General features: G+C 44.1%; 1 protein-coding gene across 5 annotated transcripts in view; it reads left to right on the top strand.

Annotated features, from left to right (window-relative positions):
* LOC140721817 (uncharacterized) overlaps positions 1-12526 on the top strand; it is a 43816-nt gene that overhangs the window by 21622 nt on the left and 9668 nt on the right. For 3 of the 5 annotated variants that reach the window (XM_073036626.1, XM_073036627.1, XM_073036628.1), the window contains exons 2-5: positions 2462-2622; positions 6054-6119; positions 6621-6666; positions 10710-10821. In XM_073036626.1, coding sequence (XP_072892727.1) covers positions 2510-2622; positions 6054-6119; positions 6621-6666; positions 10710-10821 — 337 coding nt within the window. In that variant the 5' untranslated portion in view covers positions 2462-2509. The remainder of the gene's footprint in view (positions 1-2461; positions 2623-6053; positions 6120-6620; positions 6667-10709; positions 10822-12526) is intronic. The other 2 variants (XM_073036629.1, XM_073036630.1) reach the window with 2 other exon arrangements.

The raw sequence follows: 12526 nt of genomic DNA on the forward strand, positions 1-12526 counted from the left end.
TCTTCCTAGACACTGAAATCAGCCTAATTGTCCTGTCCTTTCTTCTGTCTCTCTCCCTTCCTGACAGTTTGAGTGACGTTTGCAAATTTCCATTTTTCCGGATCCATACCAGATTCAATTGACACTTGAAAGATCACTATTGTTGCTTCTACAATCACGTGCTGCACGTATTAGGACCCTGGTGGGGTATAATATCTTGTTCAGGCGACTTTTAAAACTTCAGGCTTCAATATCCAAAGAACCTTCTCTCTTCCAATGGCAACTTCACACGCATTGTCCTTGACACTCTCGAATTTCTGACATATTTCTTGTTCGTTTATTCTGTATTTTTGATATTTTTGTATTCACCAGGTGGCCCTGTAATGCCACAAGGGGCCCCTCTGTTTCTGGGATGAGGTCTCCCGATGTGAGCCAGGCTTTGGAAGCTTCGTTGTAGACATCTAGTCTGCTCAGATGACGGACTAGTGTTACAGGGAGGGTCATGTTCCCCCATTTGTTAACTTCTTCTCCTGTAGTGACTATGTCATAAGCTTTCTGAGTTGTTCTTTCCTTTAGGTATAATGGCGTGTACTTCTTGTCAGAATGTATATGTTCACATGAGGTATGAATTCCAGTTTTTTTTTGATGAAATGTTTTTATTAGAAGTGTTATCTGACTGTTTAGTATTTAACACCCTGGAAGAGGTTCCACTGCTAATGTAATGGTTTTTCTGTAGCAGGTGAATTTGGATTATGGTTAGCGATAACGGGTGTTTTCGAAAGTGAACTGGACCTTTTGTTAGGGTAATCGTGATTAGATGGAGCAAGGGTTCACAGTTGGTCAATATGTCACTTGGAAGAGTTAAGTTTAATTATAATTGGCCCTTTTGTTTTTTTTTCTATCCTTATTTTCTTTTCTAAACCTTTAGTTAAGATTCATAAATATAATTCCTTTTATCTTATTTCTTTGCAGTGACTTTATAACAGGGCAGCAAAGTACACAGCATCCACACTGAACGGGGTTTGCGGTGGGAGAGCCCTCTGAGTATCACGGGTTCGGCAAGACCGGAGTGTATATTAATCTAGACTTACGCAGCCAGGGAAACCAGTGGGGTTTCATGTTATTGTTTAATGTCTGTTATTATTCTTCCCCATCTGTCCTCGGTAATGTTAATCTAAGTGTGCTGGAGTGTACATTTTTCTTTCAAAAAGTTTCCCCTTTGAGGTCTTATTTTTCTTTGTAAGTTTTCCAGATTGATATCGAGCTGAAATTTGTTGCCAAGCGAAGACGTTATTTAGAATATACCGGAAGTGTTTATTGCACTTGTTTTATGTTTACTATTGAGCGTTGTTTGCCAGATTTTCTTGAGCCTGAAGTAAATTCTGTGGAAAGTTTTGACTCTGTAGCAGTCGGATTTTTTTTTTTGCTTTGACAACTAGATACCTATATATTTCATTGTCATCTATCTGTTGTATGGTATCATGCTAATCGGTTTTAAATTCGACTAACTCTATTACTTCTTTCTCACTGTTTAATGTTCTGTACTTACCTTGTCCAGAGTAACACAGAAACATAGAAAACCTACAGCACAATACAGGCCCTGCGGCCAACAAAGTTGTGCCGAATATGTCTCTATCTGAGAAATTAATAGGTTTACCTATAGCCCTCTATTTTCCTAAGATCCATGAAACTACCTAAATATCTTAATAGACCCTACCGTATCCGCCTCCACCACCATTGCTGGCCGCGCATTGCACGCACTCACGCATATGTTCCAAATTTTCGAAAAGGGATCTGCTATTGTATTAATTGCTTTAGCTTTATTGGTGATGTAGCATTTAATTTCAAATCGTCCCGGAAGGTGTGTTAAGGTAAAATCGCTTGGTTGTTTCTAATCTGAAACCCTGTGCTTCTCCGATTCAGTCAATTGCAGAGCGTGTTCGCAGACAGTCCAAACCCTAATCCGCATTGAGTGTCGCCTGGAAAAATGCTTTGGTTTAATTTGAAACGCATGGGGACCCTGCACTACCGTCTCTTGTGCGGTCGAACGTGCCGGGGTCATTTTTCACCGTGAGAGTACATGAGCGCACAGTTTCGCAGTCGGCATTGCTGCACGGAGGGTTTTTATCTGAGGTCATTTCCTCAACTCCTGCCACTGGATCCGACCTGTGGGTGGACAGTTCTACCCTGGACTCTACTCCAATAACAGACACTGAGCGTCATTACCTGGACAACAGAACAGGTGCAGCGGAAAAGCAATGACGACCAACCTGGGACTCTAACGATGTTGATGCCTTCTCTCATTTGCTTAAGTGATTCAGGTTAATTTGGAAGCTTTGTGGAAAACTGTGAGGGGTCTCACATACTGTCCTCACAGTAGGCAAAGTAGGTGGCGGGTTCAGCTGCTGTCTGGATCCGCTCATGTTTGTGATATTGATGTGGTGTCCTAGTTAATTAATGAGCTTCGGTTTGCACAATGTAGCTCCATTCGATGATGCAATATTGTGGTTGGAAAACTTAAAATCACGAGATGTTTTTTTCTTCTCCTGCATTGGCTGTTCTGGATAGCAACAGCACGTCACATTCCTCCATATATAGAGGCTTTGGACAAGCGCACACCCAGTACAGCAAGTCGACACTGAGGTAAGCCGTAGCACTTAGCGTCTGGCAGTAGACAAGTGATTATGCTGTACGTATCGTGTTTTCTCTCTCTCTCTCTCTCTCTCTCTCTCTCTCTCTCTCTCTCTCTCTCTCTCTCTCTCTCTCTCTCTCTCACCTACTCTCCCGCTCCCTCCCTCTCTCGCTCTATGTCTCTCTGTCCTCTCTTTCTCTCTCTTACTCACACCGTCTCCTACCTCTCTATCTCTGTTCCGGCTCCTTTCTCTCCTACTTCCTCCAGCATCCGTCTTACAATTTCATCTCTCTTTCTTTCTGTCTCTCTCCGCCATTCGTCCCTCCATCTCTGTCCCCATTATGCAATATTCCGCACCCCAGCCGCCCGTTTCTACTAGAATATATGTATCCACCTAGAAATTTACCCTCCAATATTGTCTTCATCCCATCCAAAGAGACTCTGTATCAGACAAATCAGCATGCCGGAGATGTTTGTGAGGTTGAACCTGCGGCTCGGTTAATAATTACACCAGGATCACTGGGTCTACATGCATCTCTGTCATGTGCGCAGTCTATGGGAAGAGGGAAATCACGGTCAGTGGTGCTCAGGTCACAGCGACGTCAGCCCATGAACTGAGGGGTGTCACAGCTTCTATTACCAAGGTTTCTGACCACACTCACCAGAGTGAGGGTATGAGCGAAGGGCAGGGCGTGGGATGATGAAAGGGGATACGGAGCGGCTGACTGAGTGTGTGGGAAGGTGGCAATGGAAAATCCTGTGGATTATTATAAGGGTATCTACTTTCGTACAAAAGACAGAGTCATTATTAAATGAAAAGAGATTTGTTGGTGGTGATGCCCAGTTTGAGGAACTGTTGCACCATACGCAGAGATGAAACATAATCCTAGGGGAACAGATGCTGGCCCAGTCTATGGCAGGTACTTTCCTCCAGCAGGTTGACAACACAAGCGTCCAATTTTGCGCGTTTTTTTTTTTGCTAATGTATCCGCTGTATTCTGGACAGCTTTGGTGAAGATTCCAGAGGGAGGAAAACGGGTCTCTCTTTTGTTGGTAATCAGAATCAAAATCACAAAAAAATGCTTGAGGATCTCAGCAGGCCAAACAGCATCTATGAAAAAAGAAGTACAGTCTGAGTTTCGGGCAGAAACACTTCAGCAGGACTGGAGAAAAATAACAGCTGAGGAGTAGATTTAAAAGGCGCCGGGTGGGAGAGGGAAACAGGTGTCAGGTGAAACCTGTAGGGGGTGGGGATGAAGTAAATAGCTTGGAAGGTGAAAGAGAAAGAGGACCATATCAGACAGAAAAAATAGAGAGGAGCACCAGACGAAGGTGATGGGGGGTCAGGGAGATATGTTGAGAGAGGAAAAAGGAGATTGGTCATAGAAAGGAGATCGTGGGGTCGGCGGATTGGAAGGCAATACTGGAAGTTTGAAAAATCGATGTTGAGTTCATCAGTTTGGAGGCCACCCAAAAAGAATATAAGATGCTGTTCCTACATCCTAAATGTGCCCTCATCATGACAGAGGTGGAGGCTATGAATGGACTCCGCAATGGGAATGTGAAGTGCAATTAAAATGGATGACCACTCGAATTAAAAGGCTCATTCTGAGAGTATATGCGGCAGTGAGGGAGATATCCAGAGAAGGGGATGGCGTTTTTGCATCCAGAAGGGTTGAACGAGGTATAGCTCCTCTCTCCCTCCCCACCCCCGCTCCTATCCATACGGATCAGGCAGATAGACCAACAGATTGGTAAAACAATGAATCGATAGGTCAGTGGATAGGCAGATAGACACGCACCAATGGGCAAAGTCTCAGCAGCATGGAGTCAGCGAGGATGTTTTCCCTGTCTCAGATGTTTTGAATCAGGGACCTGCTCCATCATCCGGGGATGACATTGGCAATCAATCTCAGAATGAAGTGTATCATCGTTGACATATTCGGTGCAATTCCTTGTTCTGTTCCAACTGCACAGCCTGAGACTGAAAAATTGTAAATTGTAGTGAATGAATACTTAGGGCAGACATGAGCTGTCGGGGAAGGAAGGGGAGCGACATTAGATGAAGTACATTTCATTAGAACTGAGGAAGGAGAGAAACGCAAGTTGGTCTGGGCTGCTGAGAAGGTGGGAAGGCGCTTTAGAAATGAAATATCTCTGCTCGGTTGAGATTTGACTGAATTGGTTTATCTCATGTACGAGGTACAGTGCAAAGCTTATGTTTACGCTCAGCACCAAACTCTCTCCTTGTGTCCGACCAGCCCGGCCCTCAACCCGCTCTTACACCTTTCTTACCGCGTTCGTCCACATCCACTTAATCACTTTTCCTCTCCCGCTTATTCTATCGCATCTCCTCCTTCAACATCTCTCTAACAGAAACTCTGCAGGCTTTCTGTATTTTCCTGGCGCGGAGGAATCTACCTGATGTGTTCCAAGCAATGGAGGGTATGGATAGTTCACACAGTGGGAACGTTATCCCATGTTTCAATTTGAACTAATATAGATTTAAGAGGCGGGTTGAGAGGCTCACCAGGATAGTAAAGTGACCGGAAACAACTAGGGCTCGCTCTGCTGGTGGCAAGGATGCAAACTAGACTGCGCTGCGGCGGAGTGGGAGGGATAGTGGTTGGATAGAGATACTCTGGCACTGCATCCTCAGTCGAGGTGAACCAACTAAAACTGTGGCATTATAGCCAATTTACGAAATCTTTATCAATACAATACAATACAATACAGGGTGAGAAGGCACTTCAAACAAAACATCTCTGCTCGTTTGAGGTTTGACTGAATTGGTTTATATCATGTATGATATACTTTTACACTCCGCACGAAACACTCTACTTCTCTCTGACCAGCCCGACCCTCAACCTGCTATTACACCTTTCTTACCGTGTTCGTCCACTTCCAGCCAATCACTCTTTCTCTCCCGCCTATTCTCTCACACTCCCTCCTTCCACACCTCTCTAACAGAAACATGGCAGGCTTTCTGTCTTTCCCCGGCATGGAGGAGGCTGCCTGAGGTGTTCAAACGGATGGAGGACAAGGATGGTTCACACAGTGGGAACGATATCCCATGTAGCAGAGGTATCAATAGCACATGATATAAATTTAAGAGGCGCGGAGAGAGGCTCACCAGGATTGTAAAGTGACCGGAATCAACTAGGGCTCGCTCTGCTGGTGGCGAGGATGCAAACTAGACTGCGCTGCAGCGGAGTGGGAGGGATAGTGGTTGGATAGAGATACTCTGGCACTCCATCCCCAGTATTGAGGTGAACCAATTAAAATTGTGGCATTGTAGCCAATGTACGAATTATTCCTCAATACAATGATGTTGAGTACTAGAACTGGCTCGGCGGGCCGTTGGGCTGTTTGCAGTATAACCCTGTGAATGGCCTTATGTCTGTGGCAAATACTGGATAGTGACTGTTTCTGTTTCTCATAGGGTAACCATGCTGCCTGTGTTTCTGCTTGTCGCCCCGCTGACCAGCGTGGAAGGCTTGAGCAAAGGGTAAGACATGAGCAAAATTCCTTTCCTTCTGCAGTCGCACATCTGCCGCTGTGTCTCAATTCCTTGTATCCCTGCCCAGTGCTGCCTCCGTGCCCTGCCCCGCCTCCGACCAGGAGCTGCCTGCCTTGCCTCCCTCCTTCTTCAGTTTTTCTGGACGAACCTCCCTGAGTAGTTGGATTAAACATGTGTACCAATCAGTAACGGTAGACACTCGGCAATATACAATATGAGAGCTACGAACCGAGCTCCTTTCAAAAAATACATTACGCTCCTCTCCAACATGGCGTCCTTCTGCAAACCAGCTTCCCACCAGATAGCATCCCACATGTTTAGCACACGGCTCACTTAACGTCATACCTTGTTACACTGTCGGGTTGGATCTGAGAGCCCTTCTCTTCTGATGGCACACATCAGAGAATCCACAGTTTTGTGGAATGTGTGGGATGCTTGTTTGCATTGTCTATTGTGTTTCTGATTCTCTCATTATGTTTTTGCTTCCAGTCGTTGCTTGGGATATGATGTCCTCTGCACCACTGCGGATTATGAGGTAATGTGATCACTGACTATTACCTTTCGCTTCCTCCTTCCCCCGGACGTCCCTTCTCTCCTTCAACCACATCCTTTCCACCACGTGCAGATCCCCGTCCACGTCATCCTTCCTCAGGCCGTAGGGACGAATTGTCTCCGCTCCTCCGTCATTGGTTCTGAACTATGGAGCTGATTATCCCTCAGCACCGGGGAGTCAGATGTAGCTGGAGAATGGCAGCCAGCTGACTTCCCACCCTGGCCCCTCCGCCCCCTGGGAGGGAAGGCTGAAGGGTAAATTAAAGACGATATGTACGATGTGCCATTTGGAGAGATTACAAAGGAGCTTTACAAGGATGTTTACTGAATTAGTGGGCCCGTGCTCTGGTAAGAACCTGCGCACACTCGGAATGTTTTCTTTGCAGCGGCGGTAGCTGGGGCGATGTCAGTAAAGGTTTAAAGTTTTGAGAAGGAACACTGGCATGTGTTTTACTTGAGAGGCGGTAATAGCAAAGAAGTATGTAGGAGGCCGTCAATTGCGATGTTTTTTGTTTGTACGTGGAAGGACTTCAAAAACAACATGTTAAGAATACAAAACTTCAGCACAATAAGGAAGGGCAACAAGTGTAGGGAAACTTCATTTTCAAAAGTTATTGATGCCTTGATTAGGAAAAAGAGAAGAATGTACGTCACAGGTATGGCCAGGTAGGAACCAATGAGGTGATTATGGAGCATAGGAATTGTAAGAAAACATTTGAGAAATGATTCAGGAGGGCTAAACTTAGGCAGAACGAGCAGACAAGGTGAATCCTAAGCGATTATACAGAAATGTTAAGAACAAAGAGATTGCCAAGGGCCAAAATTTTACTCTGGGAGATTAGAATCCATGTGTGGACCCAAGACAGATGGGGGAGATCTTAAGTACCTTTTTATGCATTTATTTTTTCCTAAAGCTGTGTACACGGATTATATGGAAGTGAGGTAAAGCTGCAGAAACATCATGAATTCTGCACAGATTACATATGAAGAGGTATTTTCTAACCTGAGGCATACCAGTGTGGATAAATACCCAGGACCTAACAATGTGTTCCCTTGGACGCCACAGGCAGATAGCTCAGATATTGCTTGGGCCTGAGCAGAAACATTTAAAACATCCTTTGCAAATGGAGAGATATCAGAGGATGGGAGGATAGCCAATGTTATTCCGCTGTTTTTAAGGCTTTTAACATAAACCACGAAATTATAGGCCGGAATTTCTGACATTACTTGATGAAACGTTACTGGAAATTATTCCAAGGGACCTGATGTAGAAGTAGTTGGATAGACGTTGACTAATTAAGTACCGTCGTCATGGCCTTGTGCCTGGTACATTATTTCTAACGAGGTTATAGAGTTTTTCGAGGAAGTTACCAGGGAAATGGATGAATGCAAGGCATTATAGGAGAAGCTCTGTGGGAGAAACCAGTAGTGGCAGTAGATGGTTGTCTCTCAGACTGGGGCCGTGGAGTATCGATGTGTTATAGACTGTGCTGTGTTCTTTGTTGTTTTCATCCATATATATCAACGCGACTGATGATAATGTGGTTAACTGGATCAGCAAAATACCGATGACACCATGTCGGGGGATATAGTGGACAGCGAGGAAGACTGTCTTGGCTTCCAGTGGGATATACACCTGCTGGCAAAATGGTCTAAATATGTCAGGAAGAACTTAATGCAGAGAAGTGCGAGGCTTTACACTTTGACAGGACTAAACACAATACGTCTTAAACGGCGAACGTCAGAACACTGAAGAGTGTGGTAGAATAAAGTGATCTGGAATACGGTGAATAATTCGTTGAAAGTGTCGCCATGTGTAGATGGGGTCGTGGTGGAACCGATCAGCACATTGACCTTCATTAATTAACGTATTGAGTACAGGAGATGAGATGTTGTGTCAAATAGACTGGGAAACAGCTTCTACCAGAGCTGTGGCCTCCATCACACCACTCCCACAGAACAATGATTGAAACTGTGAGCACACACATGCATACACAAGGACTCAAATACTTGCACATTGTGCATTACTATGATACTCTGGTGCTGCTGTGACTTATTTTTTGCTACTTACCTATTTAATACTTTTTTATTACTGTCTTGTTTTTACCTACCACTTTATTTAATTGCCTCAGAGGAAGCTAAACAGAGTTTCTTTGTACCTCTGTATAATGATAATAAAGATCATTCAGAGATGTTTCAGACGTTTGTAAATCCCAACTTAGAGTATAGGCTGTAATTGCGTTCACCTACATACAGGAAAGGTGTAAATACGATTGAAAGAGTACAGTGAAAATTTACAAAGATATTGCACTATAAGGAAATATTGAAAAGGTTTGGTCAGTACTTCTTAGAAGAGAGAAGATTGAGAGTGGTGTTGAAAGATGTTTACAACATTACGAGTGATGTACATTGGAGCAATACAACCAGGATTTTCCCACTGGGGTTGTGTGGGACTACAACCAGTATCCTGGGTCGAGTGTGAAAGTTGAAAAGTTTAAAAGGAACATGAGGGGAAACCTCTTCACTCAGAGGATCGTGAGAGTGCGGAATGAGCGACCAGCACAAGTGAGGCATGAAAACTCAATCTGAACGTTTAAAAGAAGTTTGGATTGTTACATGGATGATCGGGGTATGGAAGTCATTAGTCTCGGTGCAGGTCGCAGTTTAAATGGTCATTGCATGGATTAGATGTGCTGAAGTGCTTGTGATGTATTTCTCTAGGTCTTCATGAGATTGTAGGACAAGGTTTTTCACCCCGAGTGCGCTGAATGCTTGGAGTGTGCGACCTGTGTTGTTAGACCATAAGGCCATAAAATATAGAAGCAGAAGTAAGCCATTCCATCGAAACTGCTCTGCCATTCAAACATGGGCTGATCCAATTCTTCCAGTCATCCCCACTCCCGTACTTTCACCCTATACTCTTCGATGCGCTGGCTAATCAAGAACCTATCTATCTGTGCCCTAAATAGACCCAATAACTTTGCCTCCACAGCTGCTTCTGGCAACAAATTCCACAGATTTACCACCATTGGCGCAAGTAGTTTCCCCACATTATAATTCAAAATCTACTTCCTACAATTCTGAAGTCGTGCCAAACTTTTCAAGAATCCTCTATCGAGGGAAATAACTTTGCCATATCTACTCTGTTCTGGCCTTTTAACATTCTAAATATTTCTACGAGATCCCCCTTCATACTCTTGAACTCCAGGGAATACAGCCCAAGAGCTGTCGGACCTGTCTCACATGTTAACACTTTCATCCCTTTCATGTTGGTGGAGACAGATACATTAGAGATTTTTCTGAGGCGTTCAGATAGGCACATGAAGGAAAATGGTAGGGGCTGGACAATGTGAAGAGAGAGGGACTTACTTTGGTTTGCCAGTCGATTACCAATTTAATTGACCCTGCACAGTACTGTAGGCCGAAATGCCTGTTCCTCTACTTCTCTATGTTCTCCGTTCTATGTTCGATTTGACACAGGTACATGGTTACATACAGTAAACCCATCATTTTCATTTGCGCCCAAAACATTCTGAGGATGTGCTACGGTAGTTCGCAAGAATCGGCACGTTTCGAGTGCCAACATATCTTGCCCACAAATGACTATCCATGACAATGTGTCCTTGTATGACGGGAGGGCACGAGAGTACCCGGAGGAAACCCACAAGATCACAGGGAGAACGGAGAATTCTTTACAACTGAGAATGATGATGTGGATGGCGGGGAATTGAACCCATTTGCGAGTGTTATAAAACTCAACGTTGGATGTAACAGCAGGCTGCCGCCTTGCCAGTGTACCTTCCGTCGACGAAGGGACTATTGATGCATGTGCAGAGGACCGAGTGTAACTGTTCAGAGGTACTGGTGCCACTTTAAGCCCTGACTTGTGCCATGATATTCTATCTGTTGCTATACTCACATTGTTCTGCCTCGTCGCATGCTATCCTTGCTCCTCAATCCCGAAACGTACATCACTGAACTCTTCATACAACTCCTTAGAGTAAGAACTCCATCCTCTGTCAACAGTTCCGCCGTTACAAAGAATCGGTCTGGGTTGGAATACACGCCAGAGAGTTCCCTGTTGCTGTAGCGGGTGTGGTACCCCTGCACCTCTATTTCCGCCTGGAGAATTCGGAAGGTAGGAGAATGCACAATTTAAACCATATAAACATATAGCAATTACAGCACAGAAACAGGCCATCTCGGCCCTTCTAGTCCGTGCCGAACGTTTATTATCACCTAGTACCACTGCCCCGCACTCAGCCCGTAATCCTCCATTCCTTTCCTGTCCATATACACATCCAATTTTACTTTAAATGACAATACCCAACCTGCCTCTACCACTTCTACTGGAAACCGTTCCACATAGCTAACACTCTCTGAGTAAAGAAATTCCCCCTCGTGTTACTCTTAAATGTTAGCCCCCTAACTCTCAACTCTTGTCCTTTTGTTTGAACCTCCCCTACTCGAAATGTAAAAAGTTTATCCACGTCAACTCTATCTATCCCCCTCATAATTTTAATTACCTCTCTCAAGTACCCCCTCAACCTGCTACGCTCCAAAGAATAAAGACCTAACTTGTTCAAACTTTCCCTGTAACTTAGGTGCTGAAACCCAGGCAACATTCTAGTAAATCCTCTCTGTACTCTCTCTATTTTGTTGATATGTTTCCTATAATTCAGTGACCAGAACTGTACACAAAACTACAAATTCGGCCTTACCAATGCCTTGTACAATTTTAACATTACATCCCAACTCCTGTACTCAATGCTCTGATTTATAAAGGCCAGCATACAATAAGCTTTCTTCACCACCCTATCCACATGAGATTCCACCTTCAGGGAACTATGCACCATTATTCCTAGATCATTCTGTTCTACTGCATTCTTCAATGCCCTACCATTTACCATGTCTGTCCTATTTTGATTATTCGTACCAAAATGTAGAACCTCACACTTCTCAGCATTAAACTCCATCTGCCATCTTTCAGCCCATTCTTCTAACTGGCCTAAATTCTGCAAGCTTTGAAAACCTACTTCATTATCCACAATGCCACCTACTTTAGTATCATCTGCATACTTACTAATCCAATTTACCACCCCATCATCCAGACCATTAACATATATGACAAACAACTTTTGATCCAGTACAGATCCCTGAGGCACACCACTAGTCACCGGCCTCCAACCTGACAAACAGTTATCCAGCACTATTCTCTGACATCTCCCATCCAGCTACTGTTGAATCCATTTTACTACTTCAATATTAATACCTAACGATCAAACCTTCCTAACTCACCTTCCGTGCGGATCTTTGTCAAAGGGCTTACTGAAGTCCATATAGACAACATCCACTGGTTTACCTTCGTCAACCTTCCTCGTAACCTCTTCAAAAAAATCAATAAGATTTGTCAAACATGACCTTTCACGCACAAATCCATGCTGACTGTTCCTAATTAGACCCTGTCTATCCAGGTAATTATATATACCATCTCTAAGAATAATTTCAATTAATTTACCCACCACTGACGTCAAACTGACAGGACTATAATTGCTAGGTTTACTCTTAGAACCCTTTTTAAAAAATGGAACCACATGAGAAACACGCCAATCCTTCGGCACCATCCCCGTTTCTAATGACATTTCCAATATTTCTGTTAGAGCCCCAGCTATTTCTGCACGAACTTCCCTCCTGGTCCTAGATAATATCCTGCCAGGAACTGGAGATTTATCCACTTTTATATTCCTTAAATGCGCCAGTAGTCCTCTTTAATCGTCATAATTTTGATGGAATCAGCAAGAATATGCCGACTGTTAACTGGGACAGGCTGTTTCAGACACATA

Source organism: Hemitrygon akajei, unplaced genomic scaffold, assembly GCF_048418815.1.
Source record: "Hemitrygon akajei unplaced genomic scaffold, sHemAka1.3 Scf000062, whole genome shotgun sequence".
Classification (NCBI taxonomy): Eukaryota; Metazoa; Chordata; class Chondrichthyes; order Myliobatiformes; family Dasyatidae; genus Hemitrygon; species Hemitrygon akajei.